The sequence below is a fragment of the Anas platyrhynchos genome, chromosome 5 (genome assembly GCF_047663525.1).
Source record: "Anas platyrhynchos isolate ZD024472 breed Pekin duck chromosome 5, IASCAAS_PekinDuck_T2T, whole genome shotgun sequence".
Taxonomy (NCBI): Eukaryota; Metazoa; Chordata; class Aves; order Anseriformes; family Anatidae; genus Anas; species Anas platyrhynchos.
The window spans coordinates 8,099,473-8,121,105 of NC_092591.1; the positions used below are offsets into that span (position 1 = coordinate 8,099,473).

The window sequence follows — 21,633 nt, forward strand, 5'->3', positions numbered from 1 at the left end:
GTTCCTCCTCAGGTGACCTGATTTGGTCTTTAGTTGTACATTTCCGAGGGAGCACACTGCTGAAAGATAACCACAACTGTTAGATTTCACTATTTCCATGTATACAGAGTTAAGGATGTGCATGAGCAACCCTAGGATGGAGCCAGAAAGCTGCAGCTATTTTCTTTGTAATGAATCCTCTAGCCATGGTTAAGTGGACTTGGGTCGGCGACACGCACCGCTCGCCTTGCTTTTACACTGTCCCTTCTCAGCAGCTCAATTTCTGGTGGCTGAAGGACTAAGCACCGGGGCCACAGCTTCTTTAAAAGGGAAGGGTAAAAAATGAGGTGGGGTAAGGATTATTGGACAGATACTTACAAGTGAATTTTGCCATGCTTTGCTTTGCTAAGGAATTAACTTTAGGGACCAGTTCTCAGCTACAGAAGGCTTGGCCTCCCAAATGTTTGTGATTGAGGTCAGCCTTCCTCCCGTTCAGGTGTGGGTTTGGGGGGAGAGGAGGTATCAGGAGCCATCTGGATGCTCTGTAAGGCAGCGTGCTCTGCCCGCCCATCTCAGCCCCTTCCCACTGGCCCTCAGATCTGCAGGCTGACCTGCTTTTGTAAGCCCCCTTTAACCGATTTCAAATGGTAATAGGTAGCAAAAATCTATTTAGGCTGACTCAGCTGGTTTTGTCTGAGCCAAATGAGGGGCTGGTGGCCCAAGCAGACCAGCGGAGTGGCAGCAGAGCAGCTCTGTGCACCTGACTGTGGCCAGCACAGGCTTAACCTGGGAGGTTTTCCAACTGATCCAGTTAAACCAGAGCAAGAGGCTGCGAGAGGCATCTCCCCTGCAGTTTGAATGAGGTTTCTGTTGGTTAATTCGTATCTGTTAGCATTAGTATTAAGCTGCATTAAAGCAAACCACTACTAAATGAAAATAAATCTGCTTTCCATGTAGGATTCCCTTTCAACAGGTAAGCAAACTTAATTTGAGCTGTGTGGCATGGGGCTTCCCCAAGCCAATGGAGAAGACATTACTGCCTGCTCCCTTCATTAGAAACAGTGTCCTCCTCTCTTGAAGGGAATTGCACATATTGTACACAGATTTTAAACCAGCAATTAGTTTTGTTTTCCTTATTAACGCTTCCATTTAGAATTTTCTTTCCGTAGGAAAATGTGGCTACATTTTTACCCTGCTCTGTTTGTCTGTACCAAATGCATTGCTAAGGGGACAGGCTTTTTATAACGTGAAGAGCTTCTGGGACCCAGTTCAGTGATTCATTAGTACATAATAGGATGTGTAAGCAAGGGCTTACAGTGTGTGGCAACTCCTTTTTTACACTTGTATCATGTTCATTGGTAAATGGCTGTTTTCCCGGTGATTCATACCATATTTATAATTTATTAAACATGTATGCTTAGACCCAAGTAGAGATTGCCATGCAAGTAGCTTCCAAGGTTGTAATAAAAGGGTACGGTTTAGTCTCTGGACCATTATTGTTTCAGTAGACATTGGATCCAACGTTGTGAGAGACCTGCATGAACCTGTAGATTTACAGAGACTTTGACTTGGAGTGATGCTCTCGCAGCAGAACGTCTTGTTGGGCTTTTGTTTTTTTAGAGATTTTGGCTTTGAGGTAAGATGTGAGATCAGCTTCATTTTAACTTTGAAATAGGCTGTAAAGACTAATCTACGACACATGCTCGCAGTGTATGCTGGTATCTGAGGGAAGGATGTGCTGGGCACAGGCTGTGGGTGAAATGGCTCAAGAATGGCCACATTGATCGGGTTCCTGGGTCCTTCTGGTATCAGCATGTCCTGGTGAGGTGAGAACAGGTATCCCACAGCACACCGTGCGGAGCAGGGACGCAGGCACACAGAAGATCACATCACCAATGGCAGCCAAGCCTGGATTATCCAGCTGGGAGGAAGACCTGGCAGACCAGTCCTTCAGGCTTCCTTAGGGATCCCGGTTTGCACAAGACAGAAAGTACTCCAGTGGTTACAAGGCAGTCACATGCCAGCCTGACGAGCCATCAGCAGAGCATCGCTAGGATTATTAGCTAGGTATTTCCATAATGTGTGTCTCTACAAGTTATAATTAGAGCCAAGCCTGTCCCTAGCTAATTACAAGCTTACTTAGAAGTATAGTTTATATAAAGCTTTTAAAACTTTGTATGGGGAAGATATACATCCACAGGCATAATAGGAATGATGCCTTATTTTCAAACTGAAATGTATGAGCTTTGGTCTCTGTTTCTCCCGCCCTTTACACTTTTGCATAGGCTTTTTTGTTGCATCCTCATCCAAAGTTTTTGCCAGAAGTCCTGTCCAAGTTTCGCCAACATCAAACCAGTGATTTTTGAGCTTGCTTCCAAGTGCTTCATTCTCACTACTGAGAGCGTAAACCAGATGCTAAGATGTCTTTGAGCTTTGTGTTTGGAGAAGATTAATAAATAATACTTAGATCTCTTTTATAAAGAAGATAAGGAGTCTTGAAAGTCACGAAAGTATTTGTTGAACACTCGGTACAAGGTGTACATAAATAATGATCTGTCTATGGGGACTTGCTGTGTGTTTGCCTAGGCGGTGCTGCACCTGCATGCCTTCAGCTCTGGCTCTTAGGAATAAAGTGAAGTTGGCAGCATAACCACATAGGCTGTGTGTCATGGTAGTGCTGTGGCATCGCGTCCTTCGGGGTCTGAAAAGGAAAGCAAATGTTACAAGGAGATGCTAGGGTAGCCTCTAACATCATGGCTTTTTGGGAAGAAAAGCAGAGTGGGGTACATAACCCTCGTGTGGGGGTAAGGAAAGGAAACTCTTGAAAGAACTCCAGCCGCTAATGAATTATCTCTCCTTGCTTCTGTCTAGCCATATTTGAATTTTGTATTAGTTTGATTATTCAGGTCAGATCAAATTTAGGTCAGTTGCGATGGATTTTTTCCAAATCCAGTTCCCTCGATTCCTACTGTAAACGCTTACCAGATGACACGATGCGAAGCTGGAACAGACTTGAGCTGTGTGATGACCAAATAAAATCTCAGTGGGAACCACTTCCACGTTCCTGAGATCAGTTTCTCATGTAATAAATTCTGCATCCAAAATTATATCAAATACTTTTCTGACAAGAGTTCTTTCTTTTTTTTTTTTCCTAGCAGACAAATCCCAGCAGAGCTATTTATAAGATGCCTCTCTCTTGTGTTTGCTCTCACATGCCTGTTATTCAGACCTACAGTGAAGAACAAATACATTTAAAAATGTCTCAGTGTCCTTGCCAGTGCTCTTGGACCCACCTTGTTTTGTCTCGTCTGAAATCCTCCAGTACATTTCTTTGATAATTCTTCTGTCAGTAAGAGTTGTCGTAGGAAATCACCATTAAAGACTTCTCCCCAAAGGAACAATCCGGATTTATTTGGTGATGCCTTCTCTTTGCAGACCGTTTCATGGCCTTGTTCTGCCTGATCCCCTGCTGGCTGTGAGGGATGGAGAGGAGTCATTCAAGTGAATGCTATGCTCATGCCAAGTGCCATACTATAGGATAAAATGTGCAAAATCTTGTTCAACAGAGATAACTGAGGGGGTGAGCACCTGGTTGTGCGTGGTGGTGTCCTTGGGCTTGCAAGGAGGAGGCCAGGCTGCTTGTGAGAGCTCAAACAAATGCTCTCACAGGAAAAGTTGCTTTACTTGTGTTTTCTGTTTTTTTGTGTGTGTGTTTTTTTTTTTTTTTAGTATTAAATTTACAGCTGTGTACTTTTACCTTTGTAAAAAACAAAGTAAAAACCATCCAGAACTTACCCCTAGACCAACCTATAGCTTCTTCTCCTGTTACAGCCTTTTCATTCAGTTCCTGGTATGTTCAAGGGAAGTCTTCACACCAGACTTCCCTGAGGTGCCTACTGGCTCACGTTTCACAACGTGTCAATCTCTTCTGCATTAAATCAGGCAGATAAGACCCGTGCCTTCAGTTCTGGCAAGGCCTGGCATACTTAGGTCACACGAGTAGGGCAGGTTCCTCCCTCTGTGACTCCTCCCTGGCTGCAAAAGCCAAGTCAAATCGTCATCTACCACTCGTCTGCTTGATTAGATGTGTGCCGTGCGTACCTCAGAATGCGTGATGCTTTAAAGCTAGATTTGCTATTTAAATAAGAGGTTTGCCTTAATTGGCTGTTATAAATTACAAGCAAGAGGGAATGATTTATTGCTTATAATTAGAAATGAGTTACGAAGGGGAATGTTGGTAATCATAAAATAAAGCTTGGAATACATTGATTTCCAGATGGCTGGCAGTGAAACTGCTCTTTAATGTAGAATAGACCAGACACAAGGAAAAAAAAAATCTGTCATCCATCTTTATTCCTTGATGGATTACTTGGATGAATCTATAGTTACCTGAATTTTGAAATATTACTTTTGGCTGCGTAATCTGATGAGAGAAACTTAATTTGCACAGTGGTATATGTTGTCAGAGGCAGTGGAAGTGGTGAGTTAGTGTTATGCCTAGCATGATTTTTGTCCTTGTAATGTCACCAAGGAAGATCTAATGATAAATCTGGCAGCACCTTTGGGTATAACAGTCTCAGCGGATTGTTCACAGAGGCTGCAGGTTACTAAGATGTTTTTCTTTTCATCTTTTGCCTCATTAGCAGTTTTTATGAGGTTGAGATTGATCAAAACACCTGTCCAAAAGCAAATATTTGTAATCCTCCCTTTGTGAGTCTAGCAAATACATTTGTATCAGAAATAAAGACGGCGGTGCTACTGCTGAGATCTTTTCAGTAATACGTTTCTGTTGAGATGATGGGTTTGTTTGACTTTCTGAATTTCATTTCTGCTACTGTAGTCCCAAGCATGATTTAAAAATGATTTATGTTTGCCTTATCTGCTAATAATAGTGCTTTCTGCTATAATAGATGCATTCTGCACTGTTACCATTTGAAAGACCATGCTACGAGATAGTTGGACGTATTTGGATTGTCACCACATGAGTTGTCTCACGCTTGTGTCTTAAAAGTGACATTGTCATTAGACTTGCTTAACTGAAACCATCATGATTAATCATTTACCTTCATTAAAATGCTTCACAGCTTCCTTATTTTAAATAGTTTTTCCCAGCAAGGTGCAAATATGCCTCGCTGCCATCATTTCGTCTGGAAAAATTTGCCTGGTGAAAGGAATAGCATATTTTCAACTAATATTTTCCTGACCTGTGGAGAGATGAGCTCATCAGGATCTTTATTGACAAGCCCAGGAAGAAGGTGTGTCAACCAGAAATATTAGATCAGTCAGCCTTTCTTGTCCTGGAGCAATTGTAATTTCCCATGGTCTGCAGCAATTTCCTTTAGAATCTGATATGTGCAGAGATTGTTTTGGATCTGCTGCTGTAGTATAATTTCATTTGGTCCCAATAAGGTGGCTTTAGATTTCATTCTTTTCATTTTTGCTGTTGAAAATCTTTTGTTTTAGTGGAAAGAATAACAAGGTGCCATTTTACAGCACCTAAATGAGGGATGAGTGCTATAGCTATGCAGAAGAATACTGCCCACTCCGAGGTGGGTTAGTAACAGCAGGTGTTGGTAACCTCCACCCCCCTCAAAAAAGTCTGAAATGGGTGTTTAGTTCACTATACTTGTGAACAAAGTACATTTTTTTTTTCTTGAAAGCAAAGTTCTTGTTTTCCAAGAGAGATGCAGGAGTGTATTGGTGAATGGTGTAGGTGCTTATTTCTTTGGTGATAACTGGTTCCTGTAGCCAATGATAGGGGTTCTTATTTTTTTGCCGGTTTACTCCTATGAGTTGTTGGTCCCTAGGTACTTAAGCCTGGGTATTTGCTAGAAGAGGCCGATCTCATTAGCGCTGAGGATGTTCTCGGTGCCGCCTTGTCTGATGCTGTGCTGATGAAAGCGCCGCTCCTCTGATCCAGCATTAAAGAGGACTGAGTAGGAATCAAAAGTGGGAACAATTTCTCATTTTGCTCCAGTTTCTGTTGTCACTTTAGCTTTGCTTTTTCCCTCCTTAAAATGGCTCTTTGTGTGGTGTCGCATGCTCAGAAATAGCAGGAACACGTTGGCTACCTTGGTGTAGGTGACGGAGTTCTTGCAGGCGTTGGGCTCAGGCGGTGCTCAGCGCACCCTGATCTTGCTGCCAGGTGCCTGGTTGTGTCTGGTAGGGTTCTTACCCTGCCTCATGTCCCGTCAGCCTCTTGGTATGGCTGGCAGTGCTGGGTTAGCCAGCTCCAAAGGAGCTTAGTGTGCGTGAGCTGAGGTCACTGCAGTGAGGACGTGCCCTTGGTTGGCGTCTCGGTCATTAGCTGAGGTGTCCGTGGCCGTATCACTAGAAAGAGTGATTCAGAGAAGCTCCCTGAGGCCTTCGTGCTGCTGTTGAGCTGGGTTGGGCTAAGGGCTGGTCAGTCTGGCTTCCAGAAAGCCAAAAATAACTCTCTGCCTCACGTTCAGGCACACATGGTGTCAAGGTGTGAGCATCAGAGCTGTTTTGTCCCTCTGTAGAGCTGACATTCCTGTGGCTGTATCTGAACTTCTGGTGTGTCACAGTGTGCCTTTACACCCTAGTCCCTGTTCAGAAGCCATCAGGCAGACGTTTGTCAGTGCCACAACCAGCCATGGCCTTGTTTTCCCTCCCAGGGGAAGGGAATGGCTCCTGTCAGGGCCCAGCTCACAGCCATGACAGGATGCAGAGGACGGTGGGCCTGCAGCTCTATACATGTATGCAAACCATGAAGTGCTGTGGGATTGGGGTCATGTTCCAGTCTGTGTTTTGTCTTCTGGAAAAGAGCCATGGATCCTGCCCAGGTGGGTCTCTCTTCCCTCTGGTGCTGACGGTAGAAGGATGGGTCCGTATCTCCTGCTGCTGCTGTGTTTCCAATAAGCGCATTAAAGCCTTGCAGGGAGGTAATTCCCAGCTTTCCGGTAAGGATAACATTGACAGTACCTAATTAAAGGGCACTTTTAGCCGGGATAAACATTTATATTAATTTCCTTCTCACACAGATGTCTGGTAAACTGACTTCCTGAGGCAAAACCATCTGGCCTCAGGTGGGAGGAGTATCTCAACCAGCACGAAGAACCTGACCGGTCTCCCAATGAATCGTTTCTAAATAGCTTTTTCTGTCACTGAAGTGGCATACATACGAAATGCCTGTGGTATGGTTATATAGGTTTTAATACGCATTTGTCTTAGATGACCTGCATAATTATACCACAGGCTTGTGGCTCTGGGCCCCATTGTATCTCTGCTTGCCATCCTATATCCTGGGTTTGTCTGCATATAAAATTAGTATGTGCGGTAAGCAGCAATAAGATGTTCCCTACTTGGATGGACTAAATTAAAATTCAGTAAGAAACAGAGCTTTGGGTGAGTTTCCAAATTACTTTCAGGATTTCACTGAGGAGATTGTTACAGTATCATAAACCTTTTCAGTGGGCACACAGCCTGATGCGAGTTAGCTGCTTTTATTGCCTCGTAGTATGCCTTCTGCATTATGTTCTGTGCGGTGTAATCCTTTGTTATTAAATAATAAGCAAAATAAAAACAGTTGTTTGTCACAGCCAGCTTGTTTTTCAGAGAATTTGTTCACTTTGAAAGTTCAGTCTGTGTGATCTTCAGCCCTGTCAGAAGCTATTATACCGAATCTTCTTTTAAATTGTTAAGCTGGAGGACAAACCGAGATGTTATCGTGCACATCTCAACTGTGAGCGAAGCGCAAGCGGAGCAGATTCGGCGGGGAGCAGCCTCTGATGCCATGTACCGTGCCACTAGTTTTTGTCGGGAACATGTCAAGATTATATGCTTCCAGTGTTAAGTGTGTTGGCTGACATGAGCATTTGTAGATCTGCATAATTTTCGAAGCAGTTTGAAATGTGGATATAACACTTAGGGCTGTGTGAAATCTTTTTTTTCCCCTCTTTTTACAGATTGTATTGCTGTTCTGAAAGTTGCTTGTTTTGTTACTCCCTCCCACAGTGTACTGTATTAAATTGCAGAGTTCATAATGAGAGTGCCCCAAACTAGAAATTGGCATCACTAGTGAGCAATAACTGAAATGTTTGGGAAGGCCAGGGGCACCACTGCTCTCTAGTCACAACATTACATTTTAAATCATGGCATCGTAGAATCTTTTAGGTTGGAAAAGACCTCTAAGATCATCAAGTCCAACCGTTAACCTGGCACTGCCAAGTCTACTGCTATTAAACCATGTCCCCGAGAAAATAGAGGCTGTGGTTGCTTTAGCATATATGGGGTTGTATCTCGGTGCAGGATAGGATGCTTATTTATGGGACTTGGCAACCCTGAATTCAAAGTGGACTTAAATGGACAAAATTGTTCACAGATAAGGTCTATGTGCACATGTGTGCCTTGAAAGCGTTTTATAGATGAGATTGAGTAATGCCCGTTAAAAGTTGGGTAAGATGCTTCAGTTACCTGTTTTTTCAAGCTGCTTTTTTGATCCTTAATACTCAGACCTGTCTCAACCTCGAAAGCAGTCGTGCTTCTCTGTGAGGACATCCTGCACTTCTTTCCACCCTGTGTGGTGCAGCCAGACAGCAGAAGGATCCTGTATCTGTAGCCATGGCAGCCAGTAATTTATTGCTCCATATGGCTGGTGTGGCAGCAGCTGCTCTGGTTTAAGGAGGTCAAGGCATCGGGGCATTTGAGAAACAAAACAAAACCCAACTGCCCCTATAAAACCCTCCTGAATGGTTTTGTACAGTAATAGGCTTCTCCATAGACCTGAGGGAGCCAAGGGAGAGAAATCAACATTTTATTTTAATCTAATTGCATTGAAAGGTATTATTTTAGATGGAAAACAAGTTTTTCTCTCTCTGTGATGGTTTTAGCTTTTTTCAGGGCTCAGCCCATGTGGCGAGCTGCGACAGCTCGCCGAGGGGGGAGCCCAGCCCCGTGCTTTTGGGTGCATTAAATACTATGCTGAGGGAGAAACTGAATTACCCAAATTGGATGACAATGCTATATTTCTAGTAATGGAGTGAAGAAGTACGCTTTGTGAGCAATTATCACGGAGCAGAAATACACCTTTAATTTCAGAATGGGTGTGAGAGTCACTCGCTGCTGAAAAATGGTGTGGAAGGGCTCCTGGATTTAGCATTAGTTTGCAAATAGGCCTTTCATAAGCATGAATCTTTTTATTTTCATTCGGTGACCGTTTTAATTAAAATTAAACTGGAATGTTTACTTTCTGCTTCCTATAGCTGTGATGGTTTTCTTCACTGTGTGAGCACATGCATAATTTGCTCTAAAAGAAGTGTCAGCAGTTTCTGATTACCTTGTGAGTCTTACTCAACAGCTTGATTTTAATTGGGGGGAAGGAAAGATTTCAGAGTGCTCTAGGGAGGTCTGAAGTCTTCTGGTAGCATGAAGCAATAGTTGCTATCTTTGGTACAATGTTAATTACAATAATCACTACTAGTGGTTTAAAATAAAGGTCCTTCGTTGCTTCCCCCTGTTGTTTTTTTTCCAGTTATGTCAATGAAATACAACCTGGTTGATAATTAGCATCCTTCAGCTACTTAACCTTTTGACACCGCTGCATTTGTATGTTTGTAAGCATCTAAACAGGGTGACTTTTGGAAAGCAGTGATTGACAGGTAGTCTCAAATTTTGGGAAAACTGTACGGTTCACGTTAGAAAAAGAAAAGAGGAGGCCAGGCATGTAGGGAGATGTTTGTGTGTACCTTGAAATGCATTCTTTCTAAGCCCAGAAGTCTGCCAGGAATTGTATGTAATAGATAATTTATGTGGGTCAAGAATATCTCTTTCTTGAAGTTTTTGATAATCATGAAATATGACAAGAAGTATCTGTAGCAGAATAATTTTTTCTGGACCGTGCAGTAGTACAGCTCCTGAAGCGTTCCTGTGCCATCTTTTCATTTAGATCTATTGTAAAGAGTCACCTTGGGCTGATTTGGTTGCTGAAACGCCCTTTGGGTATTGTGAAGCATTCCAGAGATGACCATTTTCTGACCATCTTTGGAGCTTAGCCAGGGTCTTGTATTTTAGTATTGCCTTCTCTATCAGAGATAATGATCTAAAGTCTGCCCTGTTCATTTTCCAGGGTTTTGTTTCCTCCTGCTGATCATTTGAAATATAGAAGTAGGAAAACAACCAGTATCTGCGTGTTAACAGGAAGGAATGACTAATAGAAAAATGAGAAGAAAGATACTGCTTATCATAAAAGACTGTATCTCTAGAGACATAAATTGGTATTCATTAAGTTGTTTGCGGAGACTTAGTTAAAAGACAAACTTGAGGAGCTGTCTGAGCAGCGTTTCTGTAGAAAACAAGTCATCCTTTTCATGACTGGGTATGTCTCGATGAGGAGGAGAGACCAGAAAGCAACAGTAAATGATGGATTGAGAACAGCCTTCATGGCACTAAGGAGACAACCGGCTGTGAAATGCTTTTCAGAAAAGAACAATGTTTAACACTTAGCTGTAGAGTAATGCTGATCCATCTTTTCTCCCCAAATATGCAAGTCTTTTTGTATCCGCTGCAGGGTATTTTTAGTGTTTACGTTCAATTTCTGTCACTTCTCATTCAAGGTATGCAGAGTCCCCTTGTTCTTGATAATGGTTTCTGTAGCTGGAGGTTAAAATTCAGTTTGTGATAATTACGGTATCCTTGTGTATGAAATCTTACTGGTATCCTGCATATGTCATCAACTAAAGGGAAGTAGAGTAATGCTGGGCAATTCAGAAAGTGGCTTATTTTTGTCATGTCTGCATTGTTCCAAAAAATCTGTTGTTGTGCCCAAAAGCGTGACCTGCCCCCCTGGGTCCATCCCCGGTGCTTTCTGGCAGGCAGCCTGCAGGTGCAGGTTTTGCTCTGCTCCAAAGTGCTGCGGCCACACATTCAGACAGCAGCAGAGGGATGAAGCATTGCTGTTGTTGGTCTTCTCTTCCTCACCACTTCCTTGAGTCTGTTGACTTTTGTAATATGTGATAAAGCCATCTCTTTTACAGACATTCGGGATGAGCTGGAGCTGCAGTCTGAGATGAAGTTTTGCTACTGAGCTTGTTGATTGGCATTTTTTCTTATTATCCTGAATTGGGGCAGATGCTTACAAGGGAATGTGTGTATTAATTATTGTGAAGTATGTGGCTATCCACTGTGAACTTTGTTTTGTATCTTAAAAGAAGTAATTGCACAGTGTAACTCCAGCGAAGTGTTTTCATTGTTTGGATACTGAATAATGTGTGTGTCAAACTCTTGTGTGTGGTGTATCTTTTCTGATGTTCACCGTTTCTTCTTTCCTTTTTTTCCAGATTAAGACCTTTAATTTCTACACAGCTAGCTAAAAAGGCTGCCACCGAAGAGGTATGTAAAGCCCAGCACTTCTCATAGTGCCACGGTTAGAGTCTGGAAATTGTGACAAGCATTTCTCAGCCAGGCTCAGGTTATGCGGTAGATATGGGCAAAATAAAGGAGAATCTTGTCTTGGTGATCAGAGCAGGAGCTGGTTAATGCAAACACTGCAAAGCTGAGGTTACCTGCCTTCTAACCAGGATTTGCCCTTACTTACCCACCAGTAACCTTAACCTCATAATCCCTGGTTAGACAGGAAAAAGAGAAAGCTCCCTGCAAGCTCTGAAAGGGCACATTTGAACAAGTGGGTAGGAGCAGTAGGAGAGGGCAGAGCTTGTGCCTCTTTCATCGCTTGGACCGTACCCCCAGAGAACGGGGACAACGCAGTGCTGCTTCTGTGGAGCTGGTGGGGACTCAAGGAAGGGGCTGGGGTCCTGGGGTCTGCCTCAGGAGACTGGTGAGGAAACATGAACCGAAAAGGTACCCAACAGAGCATGGCTTACTCTGTTTGTTTTGTTTACGTTGGAAATAATGATATTTCCATAGAAAAGTTAGTGCTAGTATCTGGCCGCCATCAGAAATCTTCCCTGGGTGGCTTTGTGAATGTGTATGTTGTGACGAAGGAGTCGTGATTGTTACCAGTCACAGCAATCACAGCTTTCCTCTGCTATTGTACTTCCACTGTACGAAACAAACACCTGTGTTTTGCAGGTGATAAAAGAACTGCCTACCATGTATCTAACAATCCTGTTCCTAATATACCAAAGGAAAGCATTCTTGCTTTTCCCATGTGTGTGTGACACTGGTGCCCTTTTGAAAGTATGCTAGTATTCTTTGATAGTCTACTGGGCTTTCACAATGCCGATGTGAAAGCTGTATGCCCATGGAAAGGTACAAGCCAAACAGACGTCCAGGTTGTCTGGAAGAATCCAGGAAGTTCTATTTAAAGGTGTTGTTGGACTGCCTTATTTTTAAAATTACTAAAACCCATTGATTTTCAGAAACAGTTTGATATCCTGCCTAGGGAAATACATTTTCACTTACACTATGCTCATTAGAAAACCCTGCACATTTTTAGAACTATAGCAGTCTGGAAGTGGACATGATAATTAGAAGAAGGTCACATTTTAATTAGCATGGTGCAATTTAAAAAAATAATGACTCAATTGTAGCTCTTTTATATTCAGCCACTTTTTCAGAGCAGATGGATACTTTAAGCAAAAAAAATGATATACATTATGATGCTGATTCGTCTCAAACTGTTGTGTCTATTTCTACTTATACCTAAAGTGTAGATGGACCCAGTGTGATCACTCTATGGGCAAAAACAGTGGTAGGAAATATAAAATAAACTGGAGGGAAGTTCCTCTAAATAAGATGATTAATTTGAGCATTAAAAGATCATGAAAACCTGTCTCTGAGTGATCTGAATGCCTAAATACTTGATTTTCTGTTAAAATTAATGGGTGTCTTGTGCCCTATTAATGAGCTATTGGAGCAGACCCTTAGGTGACTTTGAAAATCTCTGGCAGATTCCTTAGGTTGACTGGCATGGTATGTGACAAGCTTAGGAGCAGCTTTGATGTTTGAGTAATTAGCCCATCAGCTTTCTGGTACCGGGGCTTTCTGTTACAGTGCATCTCTAACACATCTGGAACTGGAGGGATTCTGGGGGTCACTTCATCACAAGTAAATACATTTATAAATAAATGCTTCATGCAAGTCAGACCTTAATGCCAACAGAATCGCAGCAGCACATTGTTGTGTGCTGTGATTTAACCCTAGAGCCCTGTAGGACATTTTGTGTACAGACCCCAAATATTCCAAGTACAGAACGGAGTGGAGAAGTGCCCCGTTAAGAAGCTGGTGGAGCTGAAGCTCCTGTGATGTTCCTTCCCTGGATGAGACGGGGAGGCAGTGCCTCACACTGAACATAGCAGAGCACACCCCCACGCTGCAGGGGCTGCCCCATTCCCAGATCAGTCTGTAGTGAACAGGACACACCATTACCTTCAGCTCCAAATTCACCTCTGCCTCCTTGCTCTGTTACTCTTTCTTGTCCTCCCTGCTTTGTCCTGCCTCACCTTAGAGCATCTGGGCAGGTGCAGCTGCTGGAATGGGCCCATCAGTGTCCAATTCCTCAATTAGAGCTTGGAGCTCATTACTCTGATGAATCCCATAGGTAATGTTACAGGTGCTGATATGTATTATCAACCTAGTGCTCTACCATAGCATTAAGTGCTGTCTAAAGAGTGCTATTTATTCATCACCATTTTCATCATTATTCATCATTTATTCATTGTGCCTCCAAATAAATCCAACCAGAGTTGTCAAAACTAATAGTCTTTTTTTTTTTTCTGATTTGAAGGGTACATTTCTGCTGTCATTAAAGTGTCAATAATGTTGTTACTGTGTAATAGGCCTGATATGAGTCAAACACAATGAGAAGGTTGTAAGTTTTCCTGCAGAGCTCTGCAGATGAGCCTTCACTCCCAAATTTCTCCTTACCTTGTGCTTGCAAGAGCTCCTGTTCTGCTGTCTCTGTCTCTGGATACTTCAGTTGCCTGGCTCTGGAATATGTGAAAGCTGTGAATGTTTATTCCTGATTTGGATTCAGGCAACATTTCACTGAGCAACTCGGATGTTCCCTGGAATAGTTTAGCCTGTAGCACTAGATGTGCGCTTCCAGCTTTCCTGCCCCACTTGGAAGCTGCTAACATTACATACAAATACTGAATAAAGGAAGGGCTGCAATGCTGTCCTGTCTTCTTTTTTGCAGGTGACCTTACCAACTGCACAAGCAGAAGCCCCTGACTTATCAAAACCAGCAGCTGTGCTAGTGGAGAGTGGCCCAGTAGCTTACAACCCTGATGAAGAGGTGGAAGAGGAGGAAGCAGAAGAAGATGACGATCACTGCATGAGTGCGTTGCAGTTAATGGGAGGAAACGGTGAGTTGGGATGTTGTCTAAAGCACAGCCTGTTATTTCTCTGCCTGTGCTGTGGGGTTCGTTGTTGCAGGGCTCAGGACAGACAGGGTTCTCCTGCTTGTCCCAGCTTGTCCCAAGCAGAGCACATTCCTGCAGAAAAGCCCTGAGTCACCCCCGTCAGAAACATGACCTTCCTGGAGACTTCCAGAGAAAGCTCTGCGTCTCAAGCTTTAGGCTAAGAAGGCTTCTCAAGAACAAACCAATGTTATGCCTTCTTCAGAATTCTATTTATTAAAGGAAATCTGAGGAATTAAGGGGTCAGCAACCCCTCAGTTAGCAGTGCTTGGGGCTCCTTGCCTCATGATTGTGCATGAACCCTGCAGACTTGGCTGTCCAGCTCAAAGCAAAGAGAATCGTCTCGCTCCGTTTCTGGGATAAGTGTTAGGAAGAAGGAGTTCTCCAAATACAAAAATGACATTGATAGTGTGTGGCATGCTGTAAGGCACACAGATGTGTGCTAATTTCTTTGGGTTACCCAGCAAAGCCACTCATTTAATTAGGTTTCTCTACTAGCAGGAAAAGTCAGTATCCTCCCATTGTGGTTTTTCGCAGCTGGACACATCCACATTTATCCTTTATTAAAAACTTCCCCTTGGAATTGAGGTTTGAAAATACACTAAAATATATATTTTTTAAATAAGGGCGGCTAATTATGGATTTTGGAAAAGCAAGATGAGAGTAAGTAAGGTTTCCGCTGAAATTTTATTTACTGCAAAAATCTTTCCAGAACTATTAATTTAGCTTTCATAGACAGTATGTATACATTTCATAAGAGTCTGTGATACTTTTAAATTGATTTCTCCACTGGAAAATAATTGCTGAATGTCAGGAAAAACAGTTTGTTGCCTGAATTTATTATTAGAATAACGTTCCCAAGAAAAGGCACCCATGTGGGGGAGGGTGGGTCCATGTTTATTAATAAATCCCCCACAAAAATAGAATAAAGGTCACTGAGCTTTTTTTCTTTGTAAATGTTACTATTTTTAAACCATTCTGAGAACATTCCACTACTCCCTGTCTGGTCTGGACAACAGCTGAAAAATCAGAGTTGAAAAAAAATAAAAAGGAAAGGAGTATTCCCAGAATTCAAATGCAGGTGTGCAGAGCTGTTCAGCAGAACAAATAACTCCTTTCTAACTGCTTTCTTCATGGCTTTTAGACCTGTCTGCCTGGAATAAGTGCAGGAATTACAAATGGTGAACTTCACCCATTCTACGCAAATTATTATAGATTACACTTAATTCTGCTTCGGAGCATTTGCTTGACTTTGGATGAAATGTTGCACTGTATTAAATTTGGAGTATAAAGGTTAACTTTACTAAATGCTCATATGTAATAGTTATCCTTTGGTTTGACTTTGCAACAGAAAATGTTCACTGTTTTACTTTTTTCAGGAAGCACGTAGGAGAGAAATCAGTGCATTAGAAACACAAACATGCCTTCTGACACACAAAACACGCAGTCTTCTCAATCAGCATTGTTTTAGAAAACAGAACTGGATTGAAAAAATGGGCAAAAATTTAAGTTGTTCCTGTAGGAGTAAGTAAATGTGGGAGATCTGAGTCAGATCTATCGGTCACGATTCATTGCAAGACTTGTTTTGTTGTTGATGGGAACTCTGAGCTATCTCTGAACCCTTGCAGTTTCAGCTTATAAATCTATGAATAATATAAACAAGCCAGCTCTTTAACTGGTGTCTATGTATAGTGAGAATCATGCCTACTTGTAAATGTATGCTGCTGCTTCTCAGCTGCTGTGTTTTAAATTACTTCTGACAATCAGGCTTGATCACCTTAACCTCTAAATTAAACCAGGTATTTCACATATCCATGTGCCAAATATCCCTAAGTGAGGGCCCAGTGACAAGTGAGAAGAAATATTTACACATACATATTTACAAATAATTTTATTTAGTGGAGGGAGAATTGGAAGAACTTCTTTAGCCCTAAGAAAATACATGTTTTTTTTAAATGCCTGCTTAGGGCAAAACTTACCATCTAGTTACACAGCAGGAAAACAACCTGAAAGTAACAGTACTTTTGTTGGATACTCCATCTACCTGGAATATTTGCATTTTTATATGCCTTTGTCTTATGTGTTTCAGATTATGGCTGTGATATGGACGACGATGATGGCTATTAGTTCTATTTGCTTCTAAAGGACATGGACTGTTTCTTGTTCCCAGCAAGCCTGCAATCTTCAAAATGTGTGAATGGTGAAAGAAGCTGTCTGTGGTCAGCGAACGGCATCAAACAATCCTTACTTCAGTACAGTGAACTCCAGGTTGGCAGTGACTCGGGCCAGTTTACACTGACCCACAACCCAGCACTAAGTTTGGGTTTGTACTTGAATTTTTTTTTATTTTGGTAGATCATGGTTTGAGAATGAAATTCCTGGGAGTTGTGTTTCCAGAGAGCACAAGAAAAGAGACAAAATAGACTGCGTATAAAGCATGTGTGGCTGGAAGCAACACGTCTCTTATTTATGTGACTTTGCTTTTGCACACACTGTTGAAAGGGAGCGCATAGAAGGGCAGATAGAAGGACAAGTGAAAACCAGAAGCCCACTCGCTGATTATTTGAGTACACTTGGATTAATTGTCTTACAATACTACAACCGAAAGAAAACATTTTCAATCTTTATTGTAAACTTGACCCTGTCATTGTATGCAAGCTGCCATACCCAAGCCTATCAAAAATTGATGACAAGTTTTATATCGTAGGGCAGTATCTGTTTCTCTGAATGAAGTTAAATACTTCTTTATTTTAATCAATTCATAGATGTTCTATAAGTTATGACAATAGAAGGTAATGGTGGCAGTGAATAGTTGTCTTATGCTGTGAGATGTTTATGTGGAAGGAGGAAAAAATCCTGGGTGAGGCAAGGATTGTATAGGGAAAGCAGAAGACAATGCTGGTGTCACGTACCTTTGCTTGGAGTCCTGAGGGACAGCCAGGTCTCGTTGTGGCTGATGTTGCTGCAGGAGAGTAACTCTTGCCACCTCTGTAGAGCTGCTCCTGTCCAACTGAGTTGAGTGCAGGTCTGCTCCCCAGAGCTGCCTGGCTCTAAAACCACTTGAAAGCAAGAGAAAGCTGAGCTTTTTAATAAATAAGCTAGCATCTGCTTTGGCTGAATTTAATTTAATGTAATTTATTTAACTTTCTATGGGTAAATTAAAGGTCACCATGCAGCAGTCTGACTCTCATGGCTCAAATCCCACCCTTGAATCGCTGCTCCATGGAGCTCCAGCTGCATGTGCCCCAAAATGTCAGCAGGTCCTTCTCATCCAGATAAAGCAGCCTTTGCAACACGGTGGGACGGGGGGTCAGGGATGGAGCCAGATCCTACCCTGTCGCCTCTGACCCGACACTGCCATGGCCTGAGGCTCTCAGCTCAGTGTGAGAGGCATGGCACTCTGGGTCTTGGTCTTGATGACTGCAGCTGCAGGAGCAAAGATGTTTTTATCTCTCTCCCTTGTCTTGAGACAATCACGAATGTAGATTTCTCTTCTACTGGGGAAAGATGAATGTTCATCCTACCAACGTGGTTTCTGTTAAGCTGTCTTTCCTGGCCAGCTCATCCTTCCTATTTTTGAGGAGCACTGATCATTAAAGCGCCTCTCCTTCTCCTGCCATGTTGGGTGGCTAGTGGCAGGAGAAGAACCTGCCTTGGGAAGCTGTGTAGCTCCTCCAAATCAGAGTGACAGAGGAAAGGACCGATGGTGCTTGTACCTGTGGTCATCACCAACAAGGGGAAGGACCATATGGCCTTCCATACTTTTTCTGTCCCTTTCAGTAACATGCATAAGAGATTGTGTAAATAGAGCAAGAGCAAGTGCTTGTGTTAGGAGCAGACTTGATTTTCTTTGGCTGGTAAATGTAGTTTGTTGAGTAGGTTGTATCTGCTAGATATTTCTGAGTAGTGAGTAGCAGTGTTTCTGCAATGATTTCTCTTAACAGCAGAACTTGGTAACAAAAATGATGTAGTGAGGCTAATGGGAAGAAAAGCTCTTCTGAACCAGAGATCAGTTACTTGGTTCGCAGCACTTCAGTGGGAAAGAAGAGATTCCGTGTAATTCTTAGGGGAACAGCTGGTGTTTTCACCAAAAAGCGATAGATTTTTTTTTCTGATACTTTATAAATACTGCACAAAAAAAGTACATTGAGGAGATAAACCTTTCTACCTCTCTTTTATCTATACCATAATTCAAAATCATGCTGTAAGCAGACAATAAAAAGAAAAGTAGTTTGTTTTATCAAAGTTCGTGGTCTGCAAGTCTTTGAGACAGCTGAGTTTGAGCATTTGGGCTTGAATTAATCTGCCAATAGCACTATTACAAATACCCGTGCTCTCAGTATATTCTCAAAGCTGGGTTTTATTCCAAGGTACACATTATTCTCTATGCAGGAAATAAACATGCATAAATAAACATGCGTATGACTCATGTAGGTCGAGTGCTTTTCTCAAATGCATAATGTTGGTTCTTAAAGAAACCGCTAAGATGAGTTCTTTATTGCTAAGGGTCTTTCCTGCAGTTTTCTGTGTAGATTTTCATTGGTTTGTTCCCCCGAAAGAATACTAAACCTGCTGCCAATGTAGTGACATTATGTGCGAGAGCTGAGAGTCCACTCAAATAACTCCTGCTAGTAAATTTGAATTTCAGTAGCACATTGCATTGCTGAGAACATTGCTTCCTGCACTGGGAGTAGAGGATGCTTCTCTATATAGGAGAGGAAAAAAAATTGCTGTTTTTGAATGCTCTCATGTGATTTGATTAGAGAAGGCTATCACGTAGCCTGCCAGAAGGGCACTTGGAGAGCAAAAAAAGGACCTGCAAATCCATAGCATCTCAATATTGCTGGTGAAGTTAATGGCACAGTTTCTGTACAGGAGTCCTAAAGGAAAAGCCATGGTATTGGGTAGGGAAACTTCACCTTGAGCATTTTAAGGCTTCTTAAACTATAGTGGTTATGTATATTTTTAATTTATTGGTGACTTACCGGGAATTTTATAATGTTCATTCCTTCTTGATTTAACTAAGCTCAGGAAATGTAAACAGATTAGAACATGCTAGTTTCTGTTTTTATAGCTAGTCATTAAAATGTAAAAAGATTAACACTGCATTAACTCTGTTTACTACTGTTGATGTATCTGGACAATTTTGTTGTATGTAAGTGAGCCTGTATTCTCTTGGAGTAATTTGGACCCTGCTTTTTTCAGGATTCTGATTATAATGAAGAGAGATTATAAGGCTTCAATATTTGTCGTTCCTCGTTCTTTTTTCCTTGAACCCATACAAGCTGTATATCATAGGTTTTATTCCATGAAGCATGTCTCGTTGCAAGTCACTTTGCTTGACAAGCAAAACCCTCCAGCTGTTGCATCCAGCTTGTCTGCCGTGCAGCCTTTTAACAGTCTTTTATTGTGGGGATAAAAAAGAAAAGAAATAAAGAAAATAAGGGGATTCTTCACTGTGGTGAGTGCATTTTCAGTGTCTTAATCATCCATGACATTTCTTTAAAATCACTGTGTTCAGTACAGCAACTTTTAAATGGTGCCAGACAACCTTGTCGTGAGGGTTAAATGTGTTCGTCTACAAAGTTCTTGCCATCCTGATGGCTTGTTTGTATTCTTTGGATTGCGTTGAAGCTCTAGTCGCAGATGTGTACAGTTAATGCAGAGTTTTGCCTAATAAATGTTCTGTTTCTTATTTTTGTGTTGAAACCTTGCATTTGGTTCAGTTAGTGCCAAGGAAATTAAACCTGTTTGATGTAAGCATATGTATCTTCCTTACACACCACACTATGAGCCATGTCAAGCTTTTTTTACTGTAATATATTTGCTGTAAATAAAAAGTAAAACCCTTGCAAATCCCATCGTTGATGATACTTTCCTTCTGATTTCTGATTCTTGTCTTCATTCTTATGAATGCTCATTTTTGATTGCTGCGTGATTGGTTGATAGTGGACAAAATGCTTGCAATTCAGAGCTGTCTTTTGTCTCTAAAAGCAGAGACAAGTCTAATCAGGTAAGTGTTTTTTGCAAGATACGGTTCTGCTGATAAATGTAGATACTTTCTGTAAACTGCATAACACTGAGGAGGTTTTACACCGAGCTATATAATTAACTGACTGTGGGAAAAATATACAGTGTATGTGTTTAATGGAACTGTTCCAGTGCTTGTTTCTGAAAGCAGTATCTTGATAAATAAGGTGTACGCTGACTTAAATATCTAGTTATTTTATCAGCATCTGGTCACCACAATTTGGAGGCCAAAATCCGCATCTACCCTTTATGCACTTGGGTATTTGCTTCTTTTATGTTTCCTGGTAGTGGAGCTTCCTGGGCCCTCAGGAGTGTTTACTGCAAAATTTCAGCATATAGTAGGGCAATTACCAGTAGTTTCAGTACAACATTAAGCATGTCTCATGCCAACACTTTACTGGGTTCTCATCTAGGTACAGCCTTGCTCTCATTGACTTCAGGGTGATTTTATCTGTAGTTTCTTTTCATCTGTTCCAACCCTTTCCACTGGTGGTTGGGTATTTCTCCAGTGATATCCATCACTGATGTTCTCTCAGTCCTAACATCTAAGCTGTTAAAAAGTACTGGCCACCCCAGCCTCGTATTTTCTGTTCTTCCCAAGCAATACAGTTTATTAGCTTTGTCCTGTATTTTTTGTCTTCCCTACAACACTGGGCTTTCCTAACCAAAACCATGCTGTCTTCCCAACTGCCTTCATTGAATATGCCTCCTTTAAGGGTCTGGAAGTAAAATAATATTAATAAAGCTGAAATCTTGCAAAGCTTCACATTAGCTTCATTTGTCACCAGTAAATCATATCACACTCATTCTTAGGTTCACATATTGTAACACAGAAGAGGCTGTTGTAATTTTCTACTCCAGTCGCATGTATAAGAAGAGTTATAGCATATTATTTGGTAATTTTTTTTTGCTAGCCCTGATCCCTGGCTGTGGTCTTGGTGAGTGGTTGTTTGTTTAGTGAGAAGGATGAAGTGCTTGAGAAATGAAGCTGGAGGAAAACTCATGGCTTACAGCCTAACAAATTTATTCGATGAGTTTCCTCATCCTAATTGTTTTACTCTTTTGGGACTGTTGTGCATTTTCATGGAAATGAGGGAGGCATATACATTTCATAAAAATGCAAACTGAGATTCCCGTCCTGCCATGTGACTCTAGGAGCAAAGGATTTAATGACTTCTAGTCTGAATCTAATGTTTGTTATTGTATGAGTTGGCAGTAAGTGGCATTGTACTAGACACCAGGACGGCAGTCATTTTATTATCTGTCTCTATTGCAGCAAGGATGC

At 41.8% G+C, this 21,633-nt stretch overlaps 1 protein-coding gene across 6 annotated transcripts in view; it reads left to right on the forward strand.

Annotated features, from left to right (window-relative positions):
• Positions 1–20,177, forward strand: part of BRF1 (BRF1 general transcription factor IIIB subunit) — a 174,091-nt gene extending 153,914 nt beyond the window's left edge. For all 6 annotated transcript variants that reach the window (XM_021274541.4, XM_072038213.1, XM_038179446.2 and 3 more), the window contains 3 exons: positions 11,277–11,328; positions 14,096–14,264; positions 16,408–20,177. In XM_021274541.4, the coding sequence (XP_021130216.1) occupies positions 11,277–11,328; positions 14,096–14,264; positions 16,408–16,445 (259 nt within the window). In that variant the 3' untranslated portion in view covers positions 16,446–20,177. The remainder of the gene's footprint in view (positions 1–11,276; positions 11,329–14,095; positions 14,265–16,407) is intronic.
• The last annotated feature ends 1,456 nt before the right edge of the window (positions 20,178–21,633 follow it).